The sequence below is a fragment of the Periplaneta americana genome, chromosome 2, assembly GCF_040183065.1.
Source record: "Periplaneta americana isolate PAMFEO1 chromosome 2, P.americana_PAMFEO1_priV1, whole genome shotgun sequence".
NCBI classification, from domain to species: domain Eukaryota; kingdom Metazoa; phylum Arthropoda; class Insecta; order Blattodea; family Blattidae; genus Periplaneta; species Periplaneta americana.
In genome coordinates this window covers 17,725,702-17,753,547 of record NC_091118.1, presented here as the reverse complement: position 1 = coordinate 17,753,547, position 27,846 = coordinate 17,725,702, and the positions used below count along the sequence as shown (strand labels likewise).

At 34.9% G+C, this 27,846-nt stretch overlaps 1 protein-coding gene across 1 annotated transcript; it reads right to left on the bottom strand.

The window, feature by feature from the left end:
* Positions 1-734: 734 nt before the first annotated feature.
* On the bottom strand, positions 735-23,191 carry LOC138714489 (epidermal retinol dehydrogenase 2-like). The gene is made up of 6 exons (XM_069846617.1): positions 23,059-23,191; positions 19,188-19,379; positions 16,715-16,844; positions 11,557-11,674; positions 4,603-4,728; positions 735-898 (listed from the first exon to the last, which is right to left on the bottom strand). The coding sequence occupies exons 1-6, from the start codon at positions 23,095-23,097 to the stop codon at positions 820-822; spliced, it is 684 nt and encodes a 227-aa protein (XP_069702718.1). The 5' UTR covers positions 23,098-23,191; the 3' UTR covers positions 735-819.
* Between the last annotated feature and the right edge of the window lie 4,655 nt (positions 23,192-27,846).

Genomic DNA, 27,846 nt, shown 5'->3' with positions numbered 1-27,846 from the left:
GTGTAGACATGAGACAAATTGTATTATATACTTCTTAATTTTAAATCAGGAATCCGCCCCTGAGCACGAGTTCTACTCTTTCAGGGGTGAGCTAAAGTTTTCTTTTCTGTTTTTAATATATTTTATGTTACAATTATTAGCTGAATAGATAGATAGATAGATAGATAGATAGATAGATAGATAGATAGATAGATAGATAGATAGATAGGTAGGTAGGTGGGTGGGTGGGTGGGTGGGTGGGTGGGTGGGTGGGTGGGTGGGTGGGTGGGTGGGTGGGTGGGTGGGTGGGTGGGTGGGTGGGTGGGTGGGTGGGTGGGTGGGTGGGTGGGTGGGTGGGTGGGTGGGTGGGTGGGTGGGTGGGTGGGTGGGTGGGTGGGTAGGTAGGTAGGTAGGTAGGTAGGTAGGTAGGTAGGTAGGTAGGTAGGTAGGTAGGTAGGTAGATAGATAGGTAGGTAGGTAGGTAGATTAGATTAGATTAGATTAGATTAGATTAGATTAGATTAGATTTAGATAGACAGACAGACAGACAGACAGACAGACAGACAGATAGATAGATAGATAGATAGATAGATAGATAGATAGATAGATAGATAGATAGATAGATAGATAGATGAATAAATGAATAAATGAATAAATAAATAAATGAATGAATAAATAAATGAATAACTAAATAAATAAGTAAATAAATAAATAAATAAAATGTCATTTCATTTGCTCATTTCTATGCTTGGCAACCCCTATGAACGCCACAGATTTTAATTAAAATAATTTATTTCAAACATTGCAGATGTTTCTATTACAACTCCAGAGTTTTTCTTTTCATTCATACCGTTTTCTTTTCTGGCTCTTTCGCGACAAGAAATCCATGATGAGGTTTTTTACAGTATCTGGAAACAATCTGAAATCAAGAGAAAGTCATGTTTAATGTCACAAAACGTGCATGAGTCTAATACGGACATCACACTGAAAGTCGCAGCAAACTGATAATGCAATGAACTAAACTGTCTTTTGTTTGATAATAAATGCAAGTCAGTTTCCAAGACAACTGCTGTTAACAAATAAAAAAATGGTAGTTTAGCTGCTAGATATATATTTTTGAAGTTAACAGTCTATCAAATTAATGGATTTAAGTTAAGTTGACAAGACTTTCAGGCTATGATTTTAAATCGTCACTGACATCTAACGACTTCGAAATGTTTTTGGACATGAAGCACCATCAGCAAGAATTCAAATGTGGACGTACTTACAATGCTTTTCTTTTGGCATTATAGAGGTTTTTAGCATACGGAACAGATAAGCAGATTGAAAGTGATAATGTGCTTCGAGCAACGGTATAAAACTAACGCCATGTTTATCACGATATTTCATTAGAGAGGCTATTTCTTTACGAGCACGCACATATGCAAAAATGTTGCATTAATAATAGAATTCTAGAGATAAAACTATTGTTGTTGGTAATTTATTTTAATTTCGAACAGTTATAGTTAAAATAAAATTCAGAATGACGAAATACGTAACACATGTATCTTTTAAATCGGTGCTGATAGGCTTATATTTCTAAAAGAGACTATTATTAATAGGCATTAATAGGCACTATGGAACCTGGACAGGTGCTTTTAAATTACCTAATATGGATTTTGTATTAAGTTTTATAACTTATGTACACGGAAGGAGTTCATAATAATTGTACCTATCTTTAAGAAGGGAGACAAGATTAATTGTAGTAACTTTCGAGGAATATCACTTTTCATGACGTCGTACAAAATTTTGTCCAATATTCTTTTGACAAGATTAACTTCATATGTAGATGAAATTGTTAGGGGTCATCAGTGTGAGTTTAGGCATAATAGATCGACTATTGATAAGATTTTTTGTATTCGACAGATATTGGAGAACAAATGGGAGTATAAGGGTACAGTACATCAGTTATTCATAGATTTCAAAAAGGCATATGAATCGGTTAAGAGAGAAGTTTTATATGATATTCTTATTGAATATGTTATTCCTAAGAAACTAGTTAGATTAATTAAAATGTGTCTCGGTGAAACGTACAGCAGAGTCCGTATAGGTCAGTTTCTGTCGGATGCTTTTCCAATTCACTGCTGGCTAAAGCAAGGAGATGCACTATCACCTTTACTCTTTAACTTCGCTCTAGCTAGAATATGCCATTAGGAAAGTCCAGGATAACAGAGAGGGTTAGAAATTGAGCGAGTTACATGAGCTGCTTGTCTATGCGGATGACGTGAATATGTTAGGAGAAAATCCACAAACGATTAGGGAAAACACGGGAATTTTAGTGGAAGCAAGTAAAGCGATCGGTTTGGAAGTAAATCCCGAGAAGATTATTGTACAAAATGGAAATATAAAAACTTGAAATACATCCTTTGAAAACGTGGAAAAATTCAAATATCTTAGAGCAATTGTAACAAATATAAATGATACTCGGGAGGAAATTAAACGCAGAATAGATATGGGAAATGCCTGTTATTATTCGGTTGAGAAGCTTTTGTCATTCAGTCTGCTGTCAAAAAATCTGAAAGTTAGAAGAATTTATAAAACAGTTATATTATACCGGTTGTTCTTTATGGTTGTTAAACTTGGACTCTCACTTTGAGAGACTAATAGAGGTTAAGGTTGTTTGAGAAGAAGGTGTCCAGGAAAATATTTGAGGCTAAGAGGGATGAAGTTACAGGAAAATGAAGAAAGTTAGACAACACATAACTGCACTCATTATATTCTTCACCTGACATAATTAGGAACATTAAATCCAGACGTTTGAGATGGACAGAGCATGTAGCACGTATGAGTGAATCCAAAAATTCATATAGAATGTTGGTTGGGAGGCCAGAGGGGAAAAATACCTTTGGGGAGGCCGAGACGTAGATGGGAGGATAATATAAAATGGATTTGAGAGAGGTGGGATATGATGGTAGAGACTGGATTAATCTTGGTCAGGATAGGGACCGATGGCGGGCTTATGTGAGGGCGGCAATGAACATCCGGCGTCCATAAAAGCCATTTGTAAGGAAATGAGTAAGTAAACTTATGTACACAGGAATAAAATCGGCAAAAATTGCATTATCCAAGCAATATTTAGATACAGTATCTAAAATGGGGCGAAAAGCTAAATCGTACGACATGATGTGTTATTTTTATGGAACTCACTGTGATAATTAGGGAGCGGATTTTTATGTGCTAAAAAATTTAAATATATTTATTTTTTATGTGCTAAAAAGTACGAAAATATTTGCTAAAAACAAAAAAAAAAAATTGCTAAAAACAAAAAAAAAAATATTTGCTAAAAACAAAAAAATATTTGTTTTAAATATGACAAAAATACCTTACTTAGCTTGAAAAAAAAAATGTTACTAGGTACTCACCAACCACACTTGAGTGCTAGTAGTTGGCCGAGAATTGCAGTGAACAACAAAGGTCATCTCCAAATTCTCCATCACAAATGCTTGCCGATTATCTCTGAACAACGACTTATACTGTGAAAACGATCTTTCCACTTCACAGGACGTGAGACGTGCATATTTAAAGAGAGGAATGTCACAAACACAAACACCGTCAATTTCACCTACAGGCACACCCTCCAATACTTGAGCAGCTTTACACATTTTTTTATATCCACTGTTTTTCCCAAACACATTCTGGAATTTGTCCCTTAGTAATTGTGCTTCTGAACCTGGTAGCGAGTCTAGTTTAATTTCCACGGCACGCACCTCCCTGTTTCAGACAACAGGTTTTTGGATGTTTCGAATTTTTTTATGGTGTCACACAAAAAGCTTAAATTTGCTAATAGGAAAGCCATATCGTTTTTTAAATAACTATCTTTCAGTATATCTTGAAGGATATCGATTGACGAAGCCCGATAACAGGGAATCACAACAAGACATAGGTCTACTTACTTCATGGACATGAGCAAGAGGCGAGAGATTTGTTTAAATTAAAATTCATACCCGAGCTCTTATCTGTTGTGTTTCACAAACAAAACGTGGAATGAAATCATCTTCAGCAACAATAAACATTCCTAATTATGTGTTTCAAGATCTCTCCTCCTTGTCCACGTTAATTTATTCTCTAATAATAACAATAATATGCTGCCTAGCAGTTCTCAGAACTTGAGGCGATACTATTACTAAAATGGATCATGGATACACCACACAGCGCTTAGAAACACGAAGCAACCAAGAATTCTTAAAAAGATAACGTACTTCTGAGTGACATAATTGATTTAGTTTTAAAATGTTTAAAAGTTCTTGTAAAAAATTATTTAAGTAAAAAAAAAACAAGATTTATGTGTTTATAATAGATTTCCTGAAAATATGTATTTACATAATTTTTTTGTGAAAATATGTGTTTTTATGTGAAATAAAATTCAGGTTTTAAACTTCAAACATCATGTTCGGAATTTTCAACTTTGTTAATTGTGTTTTATCACACGCAAAAATAATATTTAATTACATAGAAATCCGCTCCTTAGTGATAATAAAATGTTATCTAAAAGACTCGTGACAACTTAAGACCATGTTTCCTGTGCCTTGATAATAAATAGATAGCAAATCGCGTGTTATGTAATAATGGAACTGCCACATTCACCTGGTGACTTGAGTGCAGAACATGAGGGGTTTCGGGATGCTGACCTCCGTGTAGTTGTGTAACACAGCTTCCACGATTATGTTGGCAGCTTTGCGGGGACTCACCGCAGAGAAGAGATAAGGAAATCTGGCAAGAGAGTAGTTTATTTTATTTTACTATTGTGGGAAATCACTAACATAAGACTCAGCCCCCGAACTAGTAGAACTGTTGCATTTACTCTGGAGCAGTGGTGCCCAAAGTGTGAGTGGCGGCCCTTACAAAATAAAACAAAAGAACGCCTTATTATCTTTCATTCGTGTTATATTTAGAAACATATTATAAAACGTCGAACATAAAAATAAAAAATAGTTCTGTTATAAAGTACTCCCTCTGTCCCATAATAATTGTCCGGTACGCCGAAATGGTATTACAGTAATTTGTTTTATTTTGTAAGAGTCCGCCGAGTTAGCTCTATGGTAGCGCGTCTGTCTCTAGACTCACCGCAGAGAAGAAATACGAAAATCTGGCTAGAGAGTAGTTTATTTTATTTTATGCATGATGTGTATCTGTGAAGATTTATGTCTTGTACTAGGGTGAGTGTATGTGTCAGTGTTCGGTGTAAGTGTAGTGTAGGGAATGGGTGACGATGATGATGATGATGATGATGATGATGATGAAGGGAGAAGGGAAACTCGGTGCCGGCACATAGCCTACTCCTGTCGAATAGCACCAAGGGGGCCGCCAGGCTTAACGTCCCCATCTGACGGACAAATCAGTATTCCTTCTCTTATGCCCACGTGCATCAACGTCGGTTAGTGTAACCATCGGTTAAAATTGTGACTTAATCCCCGATTAAGCATTTTTACGGTGGATCGACCTCGGTTACGACTTAAATAGGAAGTTAACCACAGTAATCTCTAACCGGCCAAATATGAGCGGTTAAAGGAGATAACCAGCGATTAGTAGAACAAGTAAAGCAAAATGGCGGCCATAACCACAGGTGATTATTTCGAAGACGATTATTATTGTGCAGTACTTGAATTACTTGGATAGAGTGTGAGCGTGAAGGTTCTTTAGTGGAAAGAGAGAATTCTTGCGAGCAATTAGGTGACAGAAAATTTCAGGAGGGATTTCGTTTATCAAAATCTACAAATGGATCAATTGAAATAACACAAGAACAATCATATTTCTCCAACGGATCGGCTGCTTATATTACGATTCTATGTAACTATTATTTTCTGTAGGCTATTTTAAGAGGGAATACTCGAATACCAGTATCTCTTTCTCTATGTCACTGGCTGAACAAAGACAGGTTATGGATGGATCTTAGGATAATGCACAATTCCCTGGTGTAGTCCAAGATCGTACACACATTCCTACCAATTTTCTGCATCCTTTTCCTTTATGGATATTCCATCTTTTTTATATAATACATTTAAATCTAGTAATTAAGTCTATCGGTACTTCAACCTAACATTGGGATATAATCATTTTTGGATTCAATTTTCCATTTTGTACGATTTTAACCTAAAAGTACTGAAAAACAAAGAAATGGAACTCACAAATATAACAGCGCCCAAAGGCAAACAAATGCAACGCGAAAATGTAGGATACGTTCATTTCGATGTAGAACATAGTGAGCGCAGTCGTTTTTAGACGTTGACTATTATCTTTGCAGCGGTATGGATGCTTTCCTTTAGTCATTTTGTAGAAACACTGTACCATCATAGACTTTACTCTGGTTAAATGAGGTGTCAGCTAGCCAAGTTTTAGTGTAATCGGTGATTATGAATGGTGCACATAAATTACATTTTAACCACGGCTACTGTTTAACCATCGTTTCGTAATCTATGATTACTGCGTTTTTAATCAATGTTGATGCACTTCGCCATTAATATCCATTGCGGAGAGATTTGGGATTTAACCCAGGCATATTGGTGCGTAATTTAGTGATTAGAAGTTGTGCACCGCCATCTCTCCTAGTCCCAAGGTAGAAATTTTACATCAAAATTTCTGACTCCGCCGGGAATCGAATCCGAGTCGGTTAGTCTAGAGACAGACGCGCTACCATAGAGCTAACTCGGCGGACGTCTGTAAAAACATAAATGAAAAGAAATATGAACATCTATTTCAAATCCCATAGTATTCGATTGAATATATATATATATATATATATATATATATATATATATATATATATATATATATATACTCCCTCTGTCCCATAATAATTGTCCGGTACGCCGAAATGGCATTACAGTAATTACAGACGACGGGGAAAACGAGAAGTGCACGCATGAGGAGATGCGCAGTAGATCAGTGCACAAAGTTATGCAGGGCAATGACGTGATCTTATGGAGACAAGCAACACACACCACCCAGAAGATTACCGAAAGTGGGTATTGGTTTTCAACTCACTATATACAAACCAGTGTAGCAAAGCAAGCTGGAAATCGTTAGTAGAGCATACTCCCGCAGTGAGTACGTGCGTTTGAACACACATGGACATCCTGGGAACACAACTGGCGGTAGTGAGTGACAGGGGTAGCAAGAACCTTACAGACAGTGGACGGCAGGCGGTATAGGAGTTTTTGTTGAAGAACACTACGGCTGACATAGTGAAGAAAGGTGCCATAACAGGTGCGGCCGAGAAATTTCATATCAGTAAAAGAACAGCACGCTGCATTTGGCAACGGGGGCGGCAATCTTTGGAAAGTGGATCCATGCTCATCACTAAATTAATCCCAGCAATAAATGCAAAATGGCCTCCTGGACCGCGCACAGGGAGAATTCAGGTGCCAGTTCAGCAGGACATTGCACGTCCGCATATCGCTCCCAATGACCCACCTGGATGGACGCTGCAGCTGCCAGTGGAATCACTTTGGAACTCGTGTGCCAACCGCCAAACAGTCTGGATATGAATGTTTTAGATCTGGGGTACTTCCGTGCAATTCAGTCTCTCCAGCATCAGGCAGCTCCACAAACTATTGGTGAGTTGATCGCCGCCATTGAAACAGCTCTCTCAGCTGACACGCGACAAGCTCAACAACGTCTTCAACACTTTGCAGTCCCATCTCATTGAAATAATGAAAGTCAATGACGGGAACAATAACAAGATTCTCCATATGCAAAAAGGGCACCTGGACCACCTCAACGTCCTGCCATCTCGCTTGGAGTGTCTACGGAACATTTAGGACGAGGCTACAGTAGCACTGCAGCAGTAGATCTGTGGTTCTAGGCAAACTGTTTGAATGACAACCTTCCCGGTCTAACAGGCAGTTTTTTCGTCTTTACTCGTAGGATAATGTTTTTCTTTCTTTCACTTCTTGGTCAATTTGTGCTACTCCTGCAGTTAATAAAGTTGCATTCCTAGGAGTATTTATTTTGGCTCAATGACTAGCCAATTTGTACTGATCCTGGAGTCATAAATTTGTGCAAGTAGTATTCATGTTCTTTTTTTTTGGCTCAATGATTGGCCAATTTATACAGATCCCGGATTAATAATTTTTTTCTTTTGCTAATTGAGAGACAATTTTGTACAGATTCTGGAGTAATATAGTTGTATTATTCATGTGTTTCATTTTGCTCCTATGTAAATGCCAGTGTAAAATTATGGATATCGGACAATTATTATAGGCCAAGAAATAAAAGCGTACCGGACAATTATTATGTGACAGAGGGAGTAAAAAAGAAATAATACGATGAATTTGTCTGTTTTTCAGAAATTAGCTTCTCAAATCTGGATTTTGTATTCCATACAGACACAGTGATATCATTTACAAGTTCAAGGACAGTTCTCGCTTATGTTTTGATGATAATCATAGACTAGAAAATCATTTTTCATAAATACAAGTTTGCAAATGCTATAAAAGATTTTAGAACTTCTTTTATAAGCTCGAGGTACTCTTGCATTCTTTTGATCAAAAACTGAACTATGCTCTGCGAAAAAAAAGTCCAGTTTCAACGTTCAGCTATTAGGTACATATTTCACTGAGTCTTTCTTTAATATATATATATATATATATATATATATATATATATATATATATATATATATATATATATATAATAACATACGTATATACAGTGTTACTATAAATGATCTTTCCGATTACAAACTTGAATAACTATCGTTAGGAGACACTTAGAAACATGATATTGGTATCAATGGAAAGAGAAACTCAAATATGTTTCGTTATCCATTCGTTTAAATCACATGTGCTACTCTTAAATCAGCAAAAATTAGAAAACATGAAATTGGTATCAACGGAAACAGAAACTCCAACAATTTTTAAAAAATTTCACTGGAAAACATGAAACAGAAAGAGAAACATTTGGTTCACAACCGTAAGTAAGTTACATGTGCTCAATGTGAGCTCCTTGTGTCACACGACACACATCAAGTCTGCAGTCAATTTCCTGCCATACACGTTGTAGCATTGGACCATCCACCAGTGCAATGGCCTCTGTGATGCGGACACGAAGATCCTCAATGGTAGGTGGTAATGGTGGCTGATACATTTGTTGTTTTATAAAACCCCCACAGAGGTCGGGGGAACGTGGAGGCCAATGCAAACATTCTAAATCTTCACGGCCAGCACGTCCAATCCATCTCCTTGGAAGTCGTGTATTCAGTTCGTTTCTGACATCTAAGTGGTAATGGGGTGGTGCCCCATCCTGCTGAAAAGTGAGACCTTCGATGTCTTGTTCCAGTTGTAAAAGAAGCCATAACTGTAACATGTCTAGGTACGAATTACCTGTGACTGTGGCCTCGACAAAAGAGAAAGAGCCATATACCTTTTCACGGCTTATAGCACAGACTGGGATATGTGAAAATCAAGCACACAATATGCCCTCCTGCCTTCGTTTGCAGCTATTTTTTAGTTATATCGTCTCCTAGCAATGAAATTAATAAATATGCGACAGGTTCACCAATATAACAAAACAATATTTGAGTTTCTCTTTCCATTGATACCAATATCATGTTTCTAAGTGTCTCCTAATGATAGTTATTCAAGTTTGTAATCGGAAAGATCATTTATAGTAACACTGTATTATATTTTTTTTTTGTTTAACCTCAATCAGTTGAACGCAACGTCTAAAACCGGACTCAGTACTCATCTGTGATTGTCGTAATTGTTTCTGTTGCCAGTAGAAATAAATCTAGTAAATAAATAAATAATAAATAAATATCGATGTGAATCATTTCTACTATTAATTGCAATGTTGTCTGTAGACTAGGCCTCATAGAATGAGGAAACGATTATGAAGTAATTAACGAGAAGGCTCCGACTTGTTTTTTTAGTAGGTTATTTTACGACGCTTTGTCAACATCTTAGGTTATTTAGCGTCTGAATGAGATGAAGGTGATAATGCTGGTGAAATGAGTCCGGGGTCCAGCACCGAAAGTTACCCCAGCATTTGTTCATATTGGGTTGAGGGAAAACCCCGGAAAAAACCTCAACCAGGTAACTTGCCCCGACCAGGAATCGAACCTGGTTTCGCGGCCAGACGCGCTGACCGTTACTTCACAGGTGTGGACTCCGACTTGTTAAATTTAAATGCGGGGAGTATGAAGACAAATGAAAAGAAATATCAAACTTTTATTCGAAAAACCAAACATCTTTATACTCCTAGCCATGCTGACATGAGCAATCACAAACAACATAAACTTTTCACGCAAATTCAGGAATTCGGTTAATCCCCTGTCACTTCTTCCTTAAAAATAAATATGGAAGTGGTCTGTGACGTCATAGAGCATCCTAATGAACTTCCTGTAAGCTGTCTTTCCTTTTTTATAATTTCCTTATGTATTTGTAATATAGAGAAGAACTAGTATTTGTCGAGGTTTCATATTGCAACATTTCATATAGTTTTAAACATATCAAACATGCAATTCTTGAACTGCAAGACCATTTGGATCATTGCAGTATTGTATTGTATTGTATTTATTAACATTCCATGGTATTCATACATGCTTACAGCTAGAATATGGAACAAGTCAAAAAACTTAATACTATTATAAAATATTAATTTATAGTCACAGTCTAGATGAAATATATACAGACGAGATTTACAATATAGTCTACTAGTACCACACATACGAGGAAGATTATTAATTAAAAAAATATACTGACAAGCCATGACATTATTTGTAGTTTTTTTTAAATAGTCCTACACGATTCCCTAGATTTTACACCTACTATTATTCTAATTACTCTCTTTTGTAATAGAAATATATTGTTACTATCTGTGGAATTTCCCCAGAATATTATTCCAAAACTCATTACCGAGTGGAAGTATGCAAAGTATATTGTTTTTAAGGTATTGATATTTACTATCTTTTGCGTAGATCTAAAAGCAAAACAAGCTGAATTTAGTCTGGGGTAATTTCTTTAATATGATTTTTCCAATTTAACACATTATCGATTTTTTAAGCCAAGAAATTTGGTTGTTGTTGTTTCTAATAGGGATCTATTATTAATTATTGCGCTAGAAATTTGCGAGGTTGAATTTGGACAGGATTTAAATTGAATTATGTTAGTTTTGTTACAATTTAATACTAATTTATTGACTGAGAACCAGTCACATATTTTGAAGAGAATTTCCTCCGTTGAAGATTGGAATGTGTTGAAGTTATTGGCTGTAATTACTATACTTGTGTCGTCTGCAAATAATATGGGATGACCTACATCTTTTATTAGGGGGACAAGATCATTTATAAACACTAGACCTAATATTGATCCTTGAGGAATTCCATTATTAATAGTTCCCCATGTCGATGCAGATTTCATAGTAAACAAGAAGGTTCCGTCTTTTTATGAAGACAGAAATGAACAGAAATATCAAACTTTTATTTCAGATTCCAAATATCTCACAATTCTAACCATGCTCACAATAACAATCACGAACAGCTTGAACATTTCCCAATCCCTTGTTATTTTTAAAAGCATTCTCTATAAGAGAGCATGTTACCTAAATTGAGGGTCCGGAGCTATGCCGGTATCCACGTAGAAGGGATAAACAGTCGTAAAACGGATGTCTTCGTGACAACCCAACTCTCTCACCTCCTCCGACAGTGACTCCATCAGACCTAAGGATTGATGGATTGATTGATTTTTTACTCTATACATAAACATATTATATGGATGTACATGTCAGATAGAATTTACATTATTAATAACAAATACAATAAGATAAAAAACTACCAATTAAAATACCGGTACATTTAAAATAAATAATATAATTAAGTAGTATTACATATAATAATTTAAGAATTACTTTACTGGATAAAAACATTGATCAGTTAAAATCTGTTTAACTTTCATTTTAAATTTTGCATAAGGTAAAGAATCTGTCACTATACAGTACACATGTATTTCAAATACCCCTATGAAACAGAAAACAAAAAATAACATGGCTATACAATATGTATATAGGGTATCCTATGGATTGTTCTTTAATTCCCATTGTTCTCCTTGTCTTACCTTTGTTAGCTTCTATTCCCTTTGTACTAATTGTATTTCCCTTGTTCCGCTTTTATTCCCTTTGTTCCAGTTGCAGTTCCCTTGTTCTCCTTGTAGTTCCGTTCTTCTCATTGTATTCTACTTGTTCACCATGCATTCTCCTTGTTCTCCATGTATTCACCTTCTTCTCCTTATATTCTTCTAGTTCTCCATGTATTCACCTCCTTTTATTCTTCTTCTCCATTCTTGTTCTCCTTGTAGTTCCCTTGTTCTCATTGCATTTTTCCAGTTCTCCATGTATTTACATTCTCCTTGTATTCTTCTTGTTCTCCATGTATTCACCTCCTTTTATTCTTCTTCTCCATTCTTGTTCTTCTTGTAGTTCCCTTGTTCTCATTGCATTTTTCTTGTTCTCCATGTATTTACATTCTCCTTCTATTCTTCTTGTTCTCCATGTAATCACCTCCTTTTATTCTTCTCCATTCTTGTTCTCCTTGTAGTTCCCTTGTTCTCATTGCATTTTTCCTGTTCTCCATGTATTTACATTCTCCTTGTATTCTTCTTGTTCTCCATGTATTCACCTTCTCCTTTTATTCTTCTTCTCCATTCTTGTTCTCCTTGTAGTTCCCTTGTTCTCATTGCATTTTTCCAGTTCTCCATGAATTTACATTCTCCTTGTATTCTTCTTGTTCTCCATTTATTCACTTTCTTGTCCTTGTATTCTCCTTTTTCTCCTGGTATTCCTCTTGTTCTCCATGCACTCCTCCAATTCTCCATGTATTTACCATGTTCTCATTGTATTCCTCTTGTGCTCCGTGCATTCACTTTCTTCTCGTTTTATTCCCCTTGTTCTCCATATGTTTACCTCTTTTTTATCCCTCTTGTTCTCCATGTATTCCCCTTGTTGTCTATTCATTCACCCTTTTCTCCTTTTATTCCTCTTGTTTTCCATACACCGTCCTTATTCTCCGTATATTCTCCTTGTATTTCCCTTGTTCTCCTTGTCTTGCTTTTGTTCTCCTTGTCTTGCTTTTGTTTTCCTTGTATTTCCCTTGTCTCCTTGTCTTGCTTTTATTCTCGTTGGCTTCATTTTGTTTTCCTTGTATTCCTCTTATTTTCCTTGTATACGACTTGTCCTCCTCATCCTATTCCCGACGCCCGCCAAGAAGAGGTTGAATTTTTTTTAGTAACATTCAATTACCAAGACATCTTTCCTCTCCCTCGTACCTAATCCGAAGAAAGACGTAGTTCTATATATTTGATATATTTGATGTCAACATTTACATCCATGTAACGCGGACCTCACAATTTTGTATCCGGTGCCACAATTACATTCATTACAGATATACCTTTTGTAGACGCTCTTAAAATTTAACTTTCGACCCCATTCACATTGCTCAGTATTCCACCTTAAAACCTAACAACTTAATTTAGATAATTCAAAATTGACACTTTTACGACTCTGTTCTTGATTTTCAGTTCACTTATATCGAACACACACTGTTTCTAATAATACTTTTTACTAAAACATACTACACCATTGCCCAATATGTTCGTTAAGTTCTACATATAAAAGAGAACTACAGTTAAGTGCGTCATCTGTAGATAGGGAGGCCTGTGTTTATGACGAAAGTTAAGTACCCGCCATTTAAAAGATAGTTCGTAACCGTGATTGGTGCATTTCGCCATTACTCAGTATTTTCATCTGCGTTACGTGTAGTATAACTAGACATCGGATTTTTAGGCACTAAAAATTGCAGTTTTAGGCGCCTAAAATAAGCTCAAAATTTGTAAAATTAGGCTCTATTTTAATGAAAATAGGCATTTTAGGCACATCAAGGTATCATACTTATTTCTTTCACTGAAATTTTTAGTTATACACTAAAATACGCACAAAAAAGTATGTTTAAACATTAAAAAAGAATACTATATTATATTTATAAACAGAGCTGCACAAATTTAATATATTGAAACTAATGAAATAATGATTATTGATATCAAGATTACTCATTTTAAGTTATTGAAATTCAGTTCCATGCTCAGACTTTATTATAATTATCTGCACAGTACACCACCAGAATTTTTTCTAAATTCTCCACAGTTAACCTTTGCCTTTTGTCACTGAGAATCATTTTGAAAGCAGAAAAACTTCTTTCAACCGAAACTGATGTGAGAGGCGCAAATTTTAAATTAGGTACAATAGAAACATCAATACTTACTGGAACATTTACACTTTTCCCCGATATCACTCTTGATACTTTTTCCAACAATGAAAATCCTACATTCTTATTTAATACGTTGTCCCACTTATTTTTAACTTTTTTCCCAGTTTCGCCCAAAGCAGAATGTATGTTCACTTGAGCTTCCTTTACTATTGCTGTTTGGCTACAAAGAGATTGTTTTTCACGTTCTAATTGTTCAATGCTTGCAGGTATGAAAGAAAAGTTTGATGTTATGTAGGCAATATCGTTTTTCACTCGTGAGTCATTCAGACAATCTTTCACTGCTTTCACACACGCTGCACTATCAGTTTCAGGTAATTTATCAATAACTGTGACCACTTCTTTAAAATACTTAGAATAATACACCACTGACTGAATCCAGGTTCCCCATCGTGTAACAACCGGCTGAGGTGGGAGTGGGATATCTGGAAAGTTCTCTCTGAATATTGAAATCCTGGATGGGGCTTTACAAAAACATTTTTTTTGTGTTAGAAATAAACGAATTGACAAGACGAAATTCATTCCGGATTGTTTCAGAAACCCTGTGAAGGCCATGTGCTAGACAGGTTACATGCGTGAGGTTAGGATAAAATGTTTTAAGAAGTGGAGCTGCAGCAACCATGTATGAGGCAGCATCAGTACAAAACAACAGAACTTTAGAATCGTCTATATTACCTGAGTATAAAGACTGTAGGCCTTTATTTACAAAATAAGCAATGGCTTGGCTATTCACTTTCGAAAGTTCCTTAACACATACGAGGTGTGGAATCGAAGGTCCATCAGGACTAAGTTTTCCTACTACCATATTTGCTATATACCTATTCATAGGATCTGAGGTTTCATCCACAGAGACCCATAGGTAAGAATCATCTATATCCTCCCGAATGGAAGCTAAAGTTTCATTGTATATTCTGTCTATGTAATTTTTTCGTAGGGTCGACTCAGATGGGATATTTTGTTTGCAGTATTTTTGTAAAAACTGTCTTAAAACCGGATTTTCAATTGCATTCCAGGGAATGTTAGCAGCAACAAACGCTCTGGTTAAATCAGCATAGAAATTGCTGCTGAGATTGGATGAAGTAGGCTGTGTTAGTAAAGTTTGTTGCAGTTGATTTTTCTGCTGAGCTTCAGCCTTATGAGCCGCTCCTTGCACATGCTGCTTTAGGTGGCACTTCTTTTCTTGCGAAATCTAAAAATGTAAAGTAAACTGAATTAAAATAAAATCCTAATTGTTGTATTGCCGTATTTCTATCACAAAGTTAGTGGGTTCGAACAATCAAAATTTTAATGACCTGCAAATACTTTAACTATCGGAATTTAAAAGGTTAAAGTGTAGTGGTCTTAAAAAGAATTATACCTCAGGATAGCTCAGTCAATGTATAGGCCTACTCATTAAAATTAATAGAATTTATATATTTCAACTATTGTTACATACCTGTTTGCTACAAATCTTGCAGAATATTATTTTTCCATCATAAGTGAATTCTGAATATTCTGTTAGCCATTGCCGGATCAATGTAGATTTTGCACTTATATTTTTCGGCATTATCGCGTTAAACTTCACAGGAAAACGTCCTACCGCTCAAAACTTCTCAACACAAATAAGGTGAGGGAAAGAGCAACTGTTAACGAGCAATCAAATGAACCGTTGTTATTGAGATTCAATTGGACAAAAATACAAAGTTCCACTTATTGTTGCATTTCCTGGTAGTGTTAACACTAGGAGGGCCATTCTTTTAAATATTTTGTAACGGTTTACCCTACTAATTCGCAGTTTTACGACTTTTCATAAATATTTCAAAAACACTCTTTCTCCAAAAATTGTGATTTTATGATACTCTGAAGGGCAGTACAGCTAATCGGTTTCAGACCGAAAACAGTCATTTTTATAGTATAGTATATCTCTGAATCGGTAGCAGCACATGTTGTGATTGTTGCCTGCTTCAAAACTAAGGTTGGTTCTTTGTCGGCATTTATGCCTCCAAACATGTTAAATTCGGTGAAATCTATTGCGAGTGTCGTGAGATTTAAAACATTTTGTGTCCTTTATCAATGGTTTCATGGCCGGTGTGAAGCAAACTTTCCACTTTTTAAATGCCTTAAATTTCGCAGTGAATGCATGTATAAATTATAAAAAGTAAGAGTAAAATGCGAAACTTTACAGTGAGTTAGGCATTTTTAGGCGAATATTAACAAATTAGGCTCTAATAACCGTTTTAGGGCATTTTAGGGCACTATAAAACTCTTTGAATACCTTTCAATTTCCATGAAACACAAATATTAATAATTATTTTTACTTTTCTTCTAAAGAAACAAAATAGGCATTTGCCCTAGAATCCGATGTCTGAGTATAACTGTAGGTATTTTTTCTCATCGCGAGTTTTTCCAGCCTCTGGCTACAGGTTAGATTTTAGCATTGCACTTACTGAAGGGCTAAGTACTGACCTCTTATGGCGAACTTGGTAGCGCAGTACGCAGCCATGCCCGCCACCCCTCCAATGCCGCAAATGGAAGATAAAGCTACCACGTGACCTTTCTTCCGCTTTAGTATCTCAGGCAGGAAGGCCTCCAGAACCTCGAAAAAAAGAACTTGTTTTAGTGCAGAAACATCATTAGTCATTACATTGTTTTCTTTACAAAGAAGAAGAATGGATTTTTATGTTCCGTAATTTTTTTTTTAGTTCGTGATAGCATGTGGAGAAAAATGTCCCTCATTATGGGAAATTTTTTTATAGTTTCTACAAGGAGGGGAAAAGGAAAATATTGCATGCAGAAACATCCAAAATATTTTTTCAGCAGATTTTCAACAAAGTTACTATTGCTTTAGTAATATGGTTTCTACATGCTGGAGGCACTGTAGGGTTGATTTCTTGTACTGAATGACCCGTTTTACAACACTCCTATAACCGCATGAATCACTACGAAAGAATTGCTCCCCTTTGTGAACTACTTTTTAAATTAAATCTCTCTTCTTTTAAGCAGAATAAATAGCTGTAATATATATATATATATATATATATATATATATATATATATATAATTTGAACTGGTAATGGAAATTACGGGAAAACGGCTCAACGGATTTTAATAAATGACCCTTCATTTTGAAGCTTGAAACCCAGAGTTTTTTCAGAAAAATAGTAGTTTTCAGTGAAATATAAATATTCCTACATTATTTTCCTATTTTCCAAAATCCATCTTTCGTCAGTTTTGAGAACTAATTGCATTTTAGCACGGCCGTGATTTCAGAATAAAACAAAACATACACTACAATAAACAATAGGCTATTAAACGAAGGCCATGACGTGCAGGATTTCTGATATATTTAGAGTTCAACTTCAATTGGTTATTAAAAACTTTAAGACTTGCTAAAAATAATTTACAGGTCTGATTCTGCGGTGTGTAATTTTCTGAGTACAGCTGTGTATTGGATATTAAAATCTACAAAACTTGTGGTGGTTTCATGGCATTATAACCATTAGAAATGAAATTTAATTATAGTTAATGCCATGATGTGACTATTTTTCATTAATTATACATATTAATGCTATACTGATGATATGAATGGGGTTATATAAGTAAATGGAGAGAATATCTTAAATTAGATCTTCATTTCTATAATTTACTACAAAACTTTCGTAAGTTAATAATATTGTTATTAAAAACCAAATATTTCTATAGTTATTAATCAAGTGGGGTTGGGTCTTTTTCATATACTTAATGGCGGTGTGGTGTCGATACTTACATGCGTCATTCTCTTCGGTATTGGCTCGAGAGAGCGCAAAAATTAGAGTTCCTAAGGAAACACGGTATTACTTACTGATAAAATAAGAGGTCTACAAAATTTTGTAGTCTCTCGATCATTTCAGCAAGATCTCTTAGCAGGATAAAATGATCTTACCTTCTACATTTCAAGCTCTACATGCAGCAGCTATACCAAGATGCTATGTCTATTGTTCGAAAACATAGCAAACTGACTTTTACAACCTGCAATAGCTATTGCTTTACTCCCACATGAAAAAGCCACTGATCGCTCTGACATTGTTACTTGCTTTTTTGCGTTGAAATTCAAGATACTTAGGATACATAGGTTCAAGAAAAAGTATTTGGCACAAAAACCATTCAGAGGGCGTATGTTTCATTATTATGGAAGCAAATAACTTTCAAAATATCTGATACTTTTCTTGAAAATAAATCTGAAAAAATTTTATTTGAACATCTAATGAACTTAGTTTGCAGCATTTGCTGCACAAGCCACTAGTATATATATATATATATATATATATATATATATATATATATATATATATATAACATAGTAATCTGTGGATAAGGCATGCTTTGGAATAAACAAGACAGATGGCTGACTCCATTTATGAGGCTAAGGCAGCTTTTAGAACAATTCTATTGAGATAAGGCAACTTATAGAATAAAACTAAATTTTTCATCACGGTTTTAAATAAGCTCACATATTTTTTGGACCAGAAACGAAATAAAATAGCTAGATTTTGTAATTTGGAATGTACTGACATTCCTTACTTTTTTTTTTTTTTTTGAAGGAGAAGACAGGTTTTGGAAATATAAGATTCATATGTCGTGACTCTAATAGGTTGTGCTATTTGTCGATTTACCATGAAGTCTCTCAAAGTCAGGTAGAGTTCGGATAGAGCGCTCTTTAGCTCCCTGAGAGCGTAATAATCCTCCTCAGACTGATGCCATCTGTACTTACTCCAGTCACAATACTACATCCTGCTACATCATTTTGAATAGATACTATTGAAATGGAGAATGATGGTGAAATGATGGAAGAAAACTGGAGAACCCGACAGGAACCATGGCTTTGTCCAACAAAAATACGATTTCGCCATCTCCGGGATTTGAACCCGGGCATGCAGTCGCTACATTAATATATACCAACCCAAAAGTGTGACAGTATGTTAACGTCGAACACCCTCCTGATGTCCTGATGTGACATATCTTGCAGACGAGAGCTTCTCAAGATTCCAGCGTTGTTCACTATGATAGTGACGTCACCAACTTCTTCCTTCACTTGTCTAGCCACCTCCAGCACCTGTTCTCGATTGGCAACATCACACGTGTATCCGTAAGCCTGTACAGTAAAAGAAGAAGTTAACAAAATTAAGAAAACTACTTACAGAAAATTGTTTTAAGTATTTCTATTTGAAATTTTATTATTTACTGCCAAGAAATGTAACGAGTTCAGGACTATCAGCCTGATATCGCGCTCCGCAAAGATTCTCCTGCGAATACTGAATCGATGTTTATATTCTAAGATGGAAGAACAGTTGGAAGAAGAGCAGTTTGGCTTCAGGAAAGGGAAAGGCACGAGAGATGCAATTGTACTGCTACGAACAATCGGCGAAAAATATCTAAAGAAGAATAAAGAAGTGTATATAGTAAAAGCGTTTGACAGAGTGGATTGGAATAGACTGATAGGGATCCTGAAGAAAATTGGTGTGAATTGGAAAGAGAGGAGACTTTTCAGTAACCTATATATATATATATATATATATATATATATATATATATATATATATATAAACGAATCAAAGTCAGGATAGGAGAAGAAATGTCTGAAGGAAGTGAAATAGGGAGAGGAGTACGACAAGGATGTCCTTTATCACCTAACCTATTCAACATTTACTTGGAGGATTTAGTGAAGAACTGTTTTCACAACATGGAAGGGGTGAAAGTAGGAAGAAGAAAAATAAAATGCATAAGACTTGCTGATGATATGGCGTTGTTAGGAGAAAAGGAGACGATACTAAGAGATATGCTACTGGAGCTAAATGACAGTTGTGAGCAGTATGGGACGAAGATAAATGCAAATAACGACGAAGACCATGGTCATAATAATAATAATCCGTGGCGCTACAGCCCGTGAAGGGCCTAGACCGACCAGCCGGCCGCTGACCTCACTCCCACATGTCGAAGCAGAGGTGGACGATCATCCAACCAGAATAGAGGTATCGTGTAGTTAGCACGATGATTCCCCCAGCCGTTATAGCTGGCTTTCGGAACCGGATTTCGCGACCATGATCATAGGAAGAAAAATAAAGTAGGTAAACTTGCGAATTCTAAATGAGGCAGTAGAGCAAGTGGACAGCTTCAAATACTTGGGGTGTACTATAAGCAGTATCATGAGCTGCTGCTATAAAGTCAACAGAAAGATAGCAATGGCAAAGGAAGGTTTGTTTGGAGTGTGATATTGTATGGGGCAAAAACATAGACATTACGACGAAGTGAAGAGAAACGAATAGAAGCATTTGAAATGTGGATATGGAGAAGAATGGAACGTGTGAAATGGACAGACAGAATAAGAAATGAAGCTGTGTTGGAAAGAGTGGGTGAAGAAAGAATGATGCTGAAACTGATTAGGAAGTGAAAAGGAATTGGCTGGGTCACTGGCTGAGAAGAAACTGCCTACTGAAGGATGCACTGGAAGGAATGGTGAACGGTTGAAGAGTTCGGGGCAGAAGAAATCAGATGATAGACGACATTAGATATATGGATCATATGCGGAGACTAAGAGGAAGGCGGAAAATAGAAAAAAGATTGGAGAATGCTGGGTTTGCAGTGAAAGGCCTGCCATTTGGCAGAACACTATGTATATCTGTACTGTATGCAGAAAGTGAATAACAGAAAACCTGGATACAATTAAAAATACCCAAAAAATGTATCTTAAAATTACCTTCGAAAAATAATAACATTCTTATACATTATCAATAAAGAATTAAAATTAAGGATTACCATGTAGCTGGACACAGCTTTTAATTTTAAGCCTTTTCTTTCCCATTTTATTTTCTTTTCCTCTTTCTATCTTTACTTACCTTCTCTTATATCCCCACTCTTACTCTTCATTTTCTCAATTGTCATATATTTCTGTATTTCTCTTTATTTTGCCTTTTTTCCTCATCGTTCTTTAGCTTTCCACTTCATTTCATCTGCTTCTCTCCCTTTTCCTAATATTTCGTTTCTATTCCCCTTCCTTCTTCATCTTCTCTTTTCTCCTTTTTCCTCTTTTCTCTTCCATTTTACTTTTTTCTCTTTTTTTATTTTTGTCTCTTGTCTTTATTTCTTTCCTTCTTCCCTTATTTTCTTCCTCATCATTTTACCTTCTTTTTCTCCTCTGTTTCGCTTCCTTTGCTGCTCTTCCTCCCCATCTTCTCTTACCGCTATTCATCTCTTCCTCTTCTTCCACGTGGGTCCAGATCTTATTGAGAAGATGTTCTTATAGGATTAGAGATCACGAAAAACGTCAAAATGGCTCAGTTCTCTGCAAGAGTTGTTTTAAAAATATGCAAAAAAAAATCTATCAGTTGTAAAAATATTATGTAAAACAATGGCATTCTTACAAAGTAATCTCCCACGTCGTCAACGAAGCACTCATCCCTTAAAAGTCTGAACAGCGTATAGGTAATTAAGTATGGACACTTCGCGTCGGTACCTTTGATGTAGCCGGACTGATTTCAATGACCTTCAAACCAGCTAGAGCGTGAGATTCTGCTTTCTCCCTAGAGTTGGCGCTGACATCACACCAGCTAGCAGTCGACACAGCGGAAATATAACACATATAATTAATACATCTAGGTACATTATGTACTCAAATAAAATAAATTGGTTCTATAAAATAATAAATCCGTCATTATCTGTAATGTCTAGACTCTAGAGTTCCTTTATAATGAGAGTTGAGACGTTGACCCCAACAACAGTTAAAATATGTAATGATTTGATAGCGCTGAAAATGGAAAAACAAAACTGCTATGAGAAGTAAAACCATATACCTATATTATATTATATATAAATATTACACGAATTCGATACTTAATTTTATAATGTCAGTACCTGTGTTGACATAGTTTTATAGAACTTTAGTTTTGTTCTATAAAACTATGTCAACACAGGTACTGCCATAGTTTTATAGAACAAAACTAAAGTTCTATAAAACTATGGCAGTACCTGTGTTGACATATGGAAGCGAATCATGGATAATTAAAGAACGAGATAAAAGTAAATTACAGGCTGCAGAGATGAGGTTTCTTCGCAGAGTAAAGGGATGTACAAGAAGGGATCTGATAAGAAATGAGGATATCCGTAAAGAATTAAATATATACAACATAAACGATAAAGTTGAAGATTATAAAGGAAAGTGGAAAGAACACCTGTCTCGAATGGATAATGAAAGAATTCCAGCACTGATACAACAATACCAACCTAAAGGCAAAAGAGATGTCGGACGTCCTAGGAAGAGGTGGAACTGAATAAAATGTGAAGACGGAACAGGCACTAAGCCTAAACCATGAAGTGAAGATGATATTATTTTATAATATGATTTATTTTATCTGAAATATAAAAAAAAAAAATATATTATTACAACTAGTTTGCCACTGAGAAATAAGGAAAAGCTGTTAACTTGAATTTATTTGAAGCAAAGCATTATTGGATTATGCAATAAGGTAGGCGATGTTTGGATCCTGTGTCTCAACTCTTATATTCAATTATTATCTTAGCGTGTGCTCGATTACACTAACCTCTAGCGCTTGAAAGTGGAACTAAGCGCCGGTACACAGAAAAAACAAAACAGGAAAATTCGCTCAGTGTCCATTCTTTATAATCCCTATTCGCTGGTCTGAACATCGGTGAATACTAATTACAAATAAAAAGCAACATACGCTACAGAAACCCGCTTAAAAATACGATGGAAAATTCAAAATACTTCTTGTGAACACAATCACCGCGGGAGCTTAAAATCTCATATTTAAGCCTACATGAAATCCCATTCCTCTGATGGCCTCCACTGTTGTCATGTTACTGCAACTGTTGATGTCCCAACAGATGACTGTAGCTCTTAAAGCTGCAAACTGTAAGGCTAGCTCCTTACCGATCCCACGACCTGCTCCTGTCACCTAGGAAACAACAAAGACTTCATGATCAAAATATTAAAAACATATACTGTTATTATTATTATTATTATTATTATTATTATTATTATTTTAATGTATTTATTTTATGTAGTTTTAACTTAGAAAGTCATATCGCGACACTGCTATTATTATACACAATTTCAAACTATCTGCAGATTGGGACGCTTGGGTTAATGACTCAAGTCAAGTGTCCACCATTACTTAAAAAAAATAGCAGGTTATATTGCTTACACTAGAGGTCAAGATAATAGCTTCTGCAATTTACCGCCTGTTCTATTTTCTGCAGATAACCGAATCTGGTGGTGTGGAAGAGAAGGCCTGATGGCTTAACTCCATCAAAGTAAATAAGTAAATAAATAAGTAAATAAATAAATAGATATTTATTCATTCAAACATTCGTTTAATTATTTATATATATATTTATTTATTGAATGAATGAATGAATTTATTTATTGAATAAATAAATAAATGAATAAATAAATAAATAATCTGAAAGATATATGACTCTTGAGGAGAAATTCTACTTGAAAGTCTATTAGAAAAAAATTGCTTTTAGCATTCTGTATTCGTAATGGGTAGAGCATCATTTGAAAGAGAGGTTCTACTAAGAAAACATGTTCCTATGGCAGACCAAGTAGCAATTAATTTTTTTTGGCGCTTTAAGCTATTTTCCAATAACATTAGGTTAACCTAGAATGGAAGGTATAGTGTTATAATAACGTATTGGAATTATTTCGAGCGTCAACTCATCCCAGAACCTATCTAGTATTTATCTATTATAACCAGTTTTCTTCTTTTGTTGCCATAATAGTTCGCAAATAAACACACAGGTAAATAAAATAATTCATCAATACTCATTTTCAATATACCGATACACTGGGCTGCAAAAGAAATGCCGATACGAAATTATATCGTTTTCCGAGGACTTTAACAATCATTGTGAATTGGAGAGCTATTCTCCTGAGATTAGTTTTTTTTAACATGTAAATACGACTTTTATAACATGTTCACGTTATTATTTACTATGAATTGATTTTAAATTATTCATATACTTTTATTTGACAACATTAACAAGAATACTACACGAAAATATTGAAACTGCAGTTTATATGGTATTCCACAGCCTTCCTTATTATCCATGGATGCTGTCATTGTTACAATCGATATATACGGCCAGTTACGTTCCATAATGTATTAACAAAAAAAAAGTATCAATTTTATTACAAATATAAATATAAAATGTTATTATAAATATAGATATAGAACTGAAAATTGAATCTAATTGAAACACTTAACTGCACATTTCTCCTTTGCATGGGATAAAAACTCTTTAGAAAATGCAGGCCAGTTGAGATATGTTTGTAATCTCTATTTCTATTGTTTCCTAATCGAAGTCCTCGTAACACGATAATATTTCAAATCGATAGTAACTTCGACTCGGAATTTCTTTTGCAACCCAGTGTACGTATGAACATATACTTTCAGTTTAATCACGTTTAATTATGAGTGCGTATAAATCGATTAATAATATATTAGATTGATGTAAAATAAATATAAGGGAACAATCACTCATCAAACATTATACACAGAAAAAGGTCACCGGAAGTAATGGTTCGATTATCGTTTTTAGTATTCGATATTCGATAAGCACTAAATGCTACCAAATTAAAAAAAATGAATAAAAATAATTTAAATAGTTTGTTACTAGATGTCATTTTAGTCAGTTTGTATTTTTGGTCCAGGGAAAATACATTTTACTGTTACTGCCGTTATTTGCATTTTGAAGTTGGCAACATATTTTATATCGATTAGCCTATAACAACAATACATATCGATAGTAACATTCATACCATTCAACCAATAAGGAGATTGGCCCCTATAGGCCTAATGCATCTGTTCGCGATGCTTTTATCGTTCCTCCAACGTGGTTGGATTCTCTCTGATATGGCATCGCTGCTTCTAGTATCGTTTGTCTTCGCAGCGGCATATTATAGGTACGCTAAGACGCCATGATAGCTATTGCTAAAAAAACCCATGTTTCAAGACTTCTGGGTAAATGTAGTTGCTCAAACAACAATACAAAATTATCCGTATGTCATTGGCTAAGAAGAAACTGCCTACTGAAGAACGCACTGTAAGGAATGGTGAATGGGACAAAAGTTCGGGGCAGAAGAAGATATCAGATTATAGACATTAAGATATATGGATCATTTGCGGAGACTAAGAGGAAGGCGGAAAATAGGAAAGATTGGAGAATGCTGGATTTGCAGTGAAAGACCTGCCCTTGGGTAGAAAATTATGAATAAATAAATGTCAGAAGATTCTGCCAGTAAAAGTAAATAGTATGTATAAGCTCTAGAATAAATTTTTATGCCGATAATAACTTTACACAATACAGACGTGGACAAATTATTAGCAAAATTGGAGATCATTATTATAAATTTTTAAAAAATATGATTCTTCAATTTACACTACAGTTGACATCTTTGCGTGTTTCCAAATTATTAGAAAAATTGAAGATTTGTATTGTATATTTTTACAAAATTGGACTCTTCAATTTAGACTACAATTGATATTTCTGCATATTTACAAATTATTAGCAAAAGTGAAGATTTTTTGTATTATTTTTACAAAATTCGACTCTTCAATTTGGACTACAGGTGACATTTTGAATATTTCCAAATTATTAGCAAAACTGAAAATTTTTATTATATATTTTTACAAAATTTGACTCTTCACTTTAGACTGCAGTTGACATTTTTGAATATTTACAAATTATTAGCAAAATTGAAGATTTTATTATATATTTTTTATAAAATTTGAGTCTTCAATTTAGAATAGCCTACATTTGACATTTTTGCATATTTCTATCTACTGTAATGATAGAAATATGCAAAATTGTTAACTTTAGTCTAAATTGAAAAGTCAAATTTTGTAAATAGAATTGTCATAAAAATCGTCAATTTTGTTAATAATTTGTCCACGTCTGTAACTAAAGGAGACCTAACGTAACGAAACCTAACCTAACCTAACGACTAAAATAGACTTAGCTTTACTTTAAATTTATTAATCTTTATAATCATTAAAGACTAAAGTATTTGATTGCAGATATGTAAGAACAACTAAGCAGTATATAAGAGAGTTATAAAAATAGCCAATAATATTCTTAAAAATGGAGTATAAGTAAACATTTAGCAACTAAATTACTTTAGAATACTATAACTTTTAATTCAGTGATGACAATCCATTTGCGTTTGCAATTGCGGTCAGCATGAACACATTACTGTCGCCTCAATTTTTCATTACTTCCTGTAGGCCTGTAGATAAGCACCTGCAGATTTTTCATCTGCAGCATAGACGTAGGCTCGATGGTTATTGATCTGCATCAGTTGGCGAAAAGCTTGGTAATAGTTATACTAATTAGATTCTTACAACGCTCGACTAAAAGCATACATTCGTCGAAATATTGTCATATTACATAATGCAATAAAATAAAGAAGAAATACTACTTGAAGATGATTCACAAACAGTACTACATATGTTACTAACAATGTTATGGGAGCCAGACACTGAAATAATACCAAAATTATTTATCTCTTATTTTATTGACTTACCAAAACCAATTCTCCATCGATATTCTTCGCTGAAGAAGGCCAGATGACATGATATACAGCTGCAATGATAGCGGCCACAATTTGAACCACCATTACCACAATTTCTACAATTAAATTGATTACTGGCAAACTTTGGTGCATTTTTGTATCTGTCACTATAGACTCTGGCTTTATCGATTAAGTTAATCGCGAGGCCAAACCCCTCAGAAACTGATTTTACTATTTACAACTACCCTAAGCGTTCGTACGTTGATTGACTGCCTATTTGCAAAAAAAAACAAGATAAGATAATTCGAACACATGACATCACGCACAACAATTGGACTGCTGAAATGCTTCGGAACTGCTCGGAATACCTCGGTTTGGGATTTCTGAGTTCTGTTACTAAGCTGGGAAATACAGATATAAACACGGAGTAAATTTAGTTCTGCATTCTGACCCAGGACTAATTAAATTACGAATAAGGTCTAGATTTTCAGCTACGGGCATTTGTTGTTCTTGTGTCCTTAATATCTAAATTCAAGCTTCGGGTTATTTCATATATTGGAATCTACTCTATCACAATATTATCAATCTAATAAATATCAGTTTATGTTATAATAAAGCCTTGATTCTTAAATTCCATTCTATTTTAGTCCTATATTGCTCAACTCCCAATATCTATCTCATTTTATAATAAGGCCTGGATTCTCCTCAATTTATTCCTATATTGTTAACCTCTAAATATCAGTCTCATTTTATAGTGAGCCCTGATTCCTAGTTTAAAATTTATATTATTCTTACATTGTTAACCTCTGAATATCTATCATATTTTGTGCGAGATCGTGCGTATTTGCTTGTTTTCCGCATAGAACCAATACGCGGTAAGTGTGAAATACCACATTCAGTATTCCCAACTTAACACACATAACAATTTCTCTCCTCTTACCACTTGAGCGCGACATTCATTTTACTGCTTTAGGCTTTTAACATATTATTTTTAGAGACGTTTGACATAGTAATAATTATAAATTGGAAA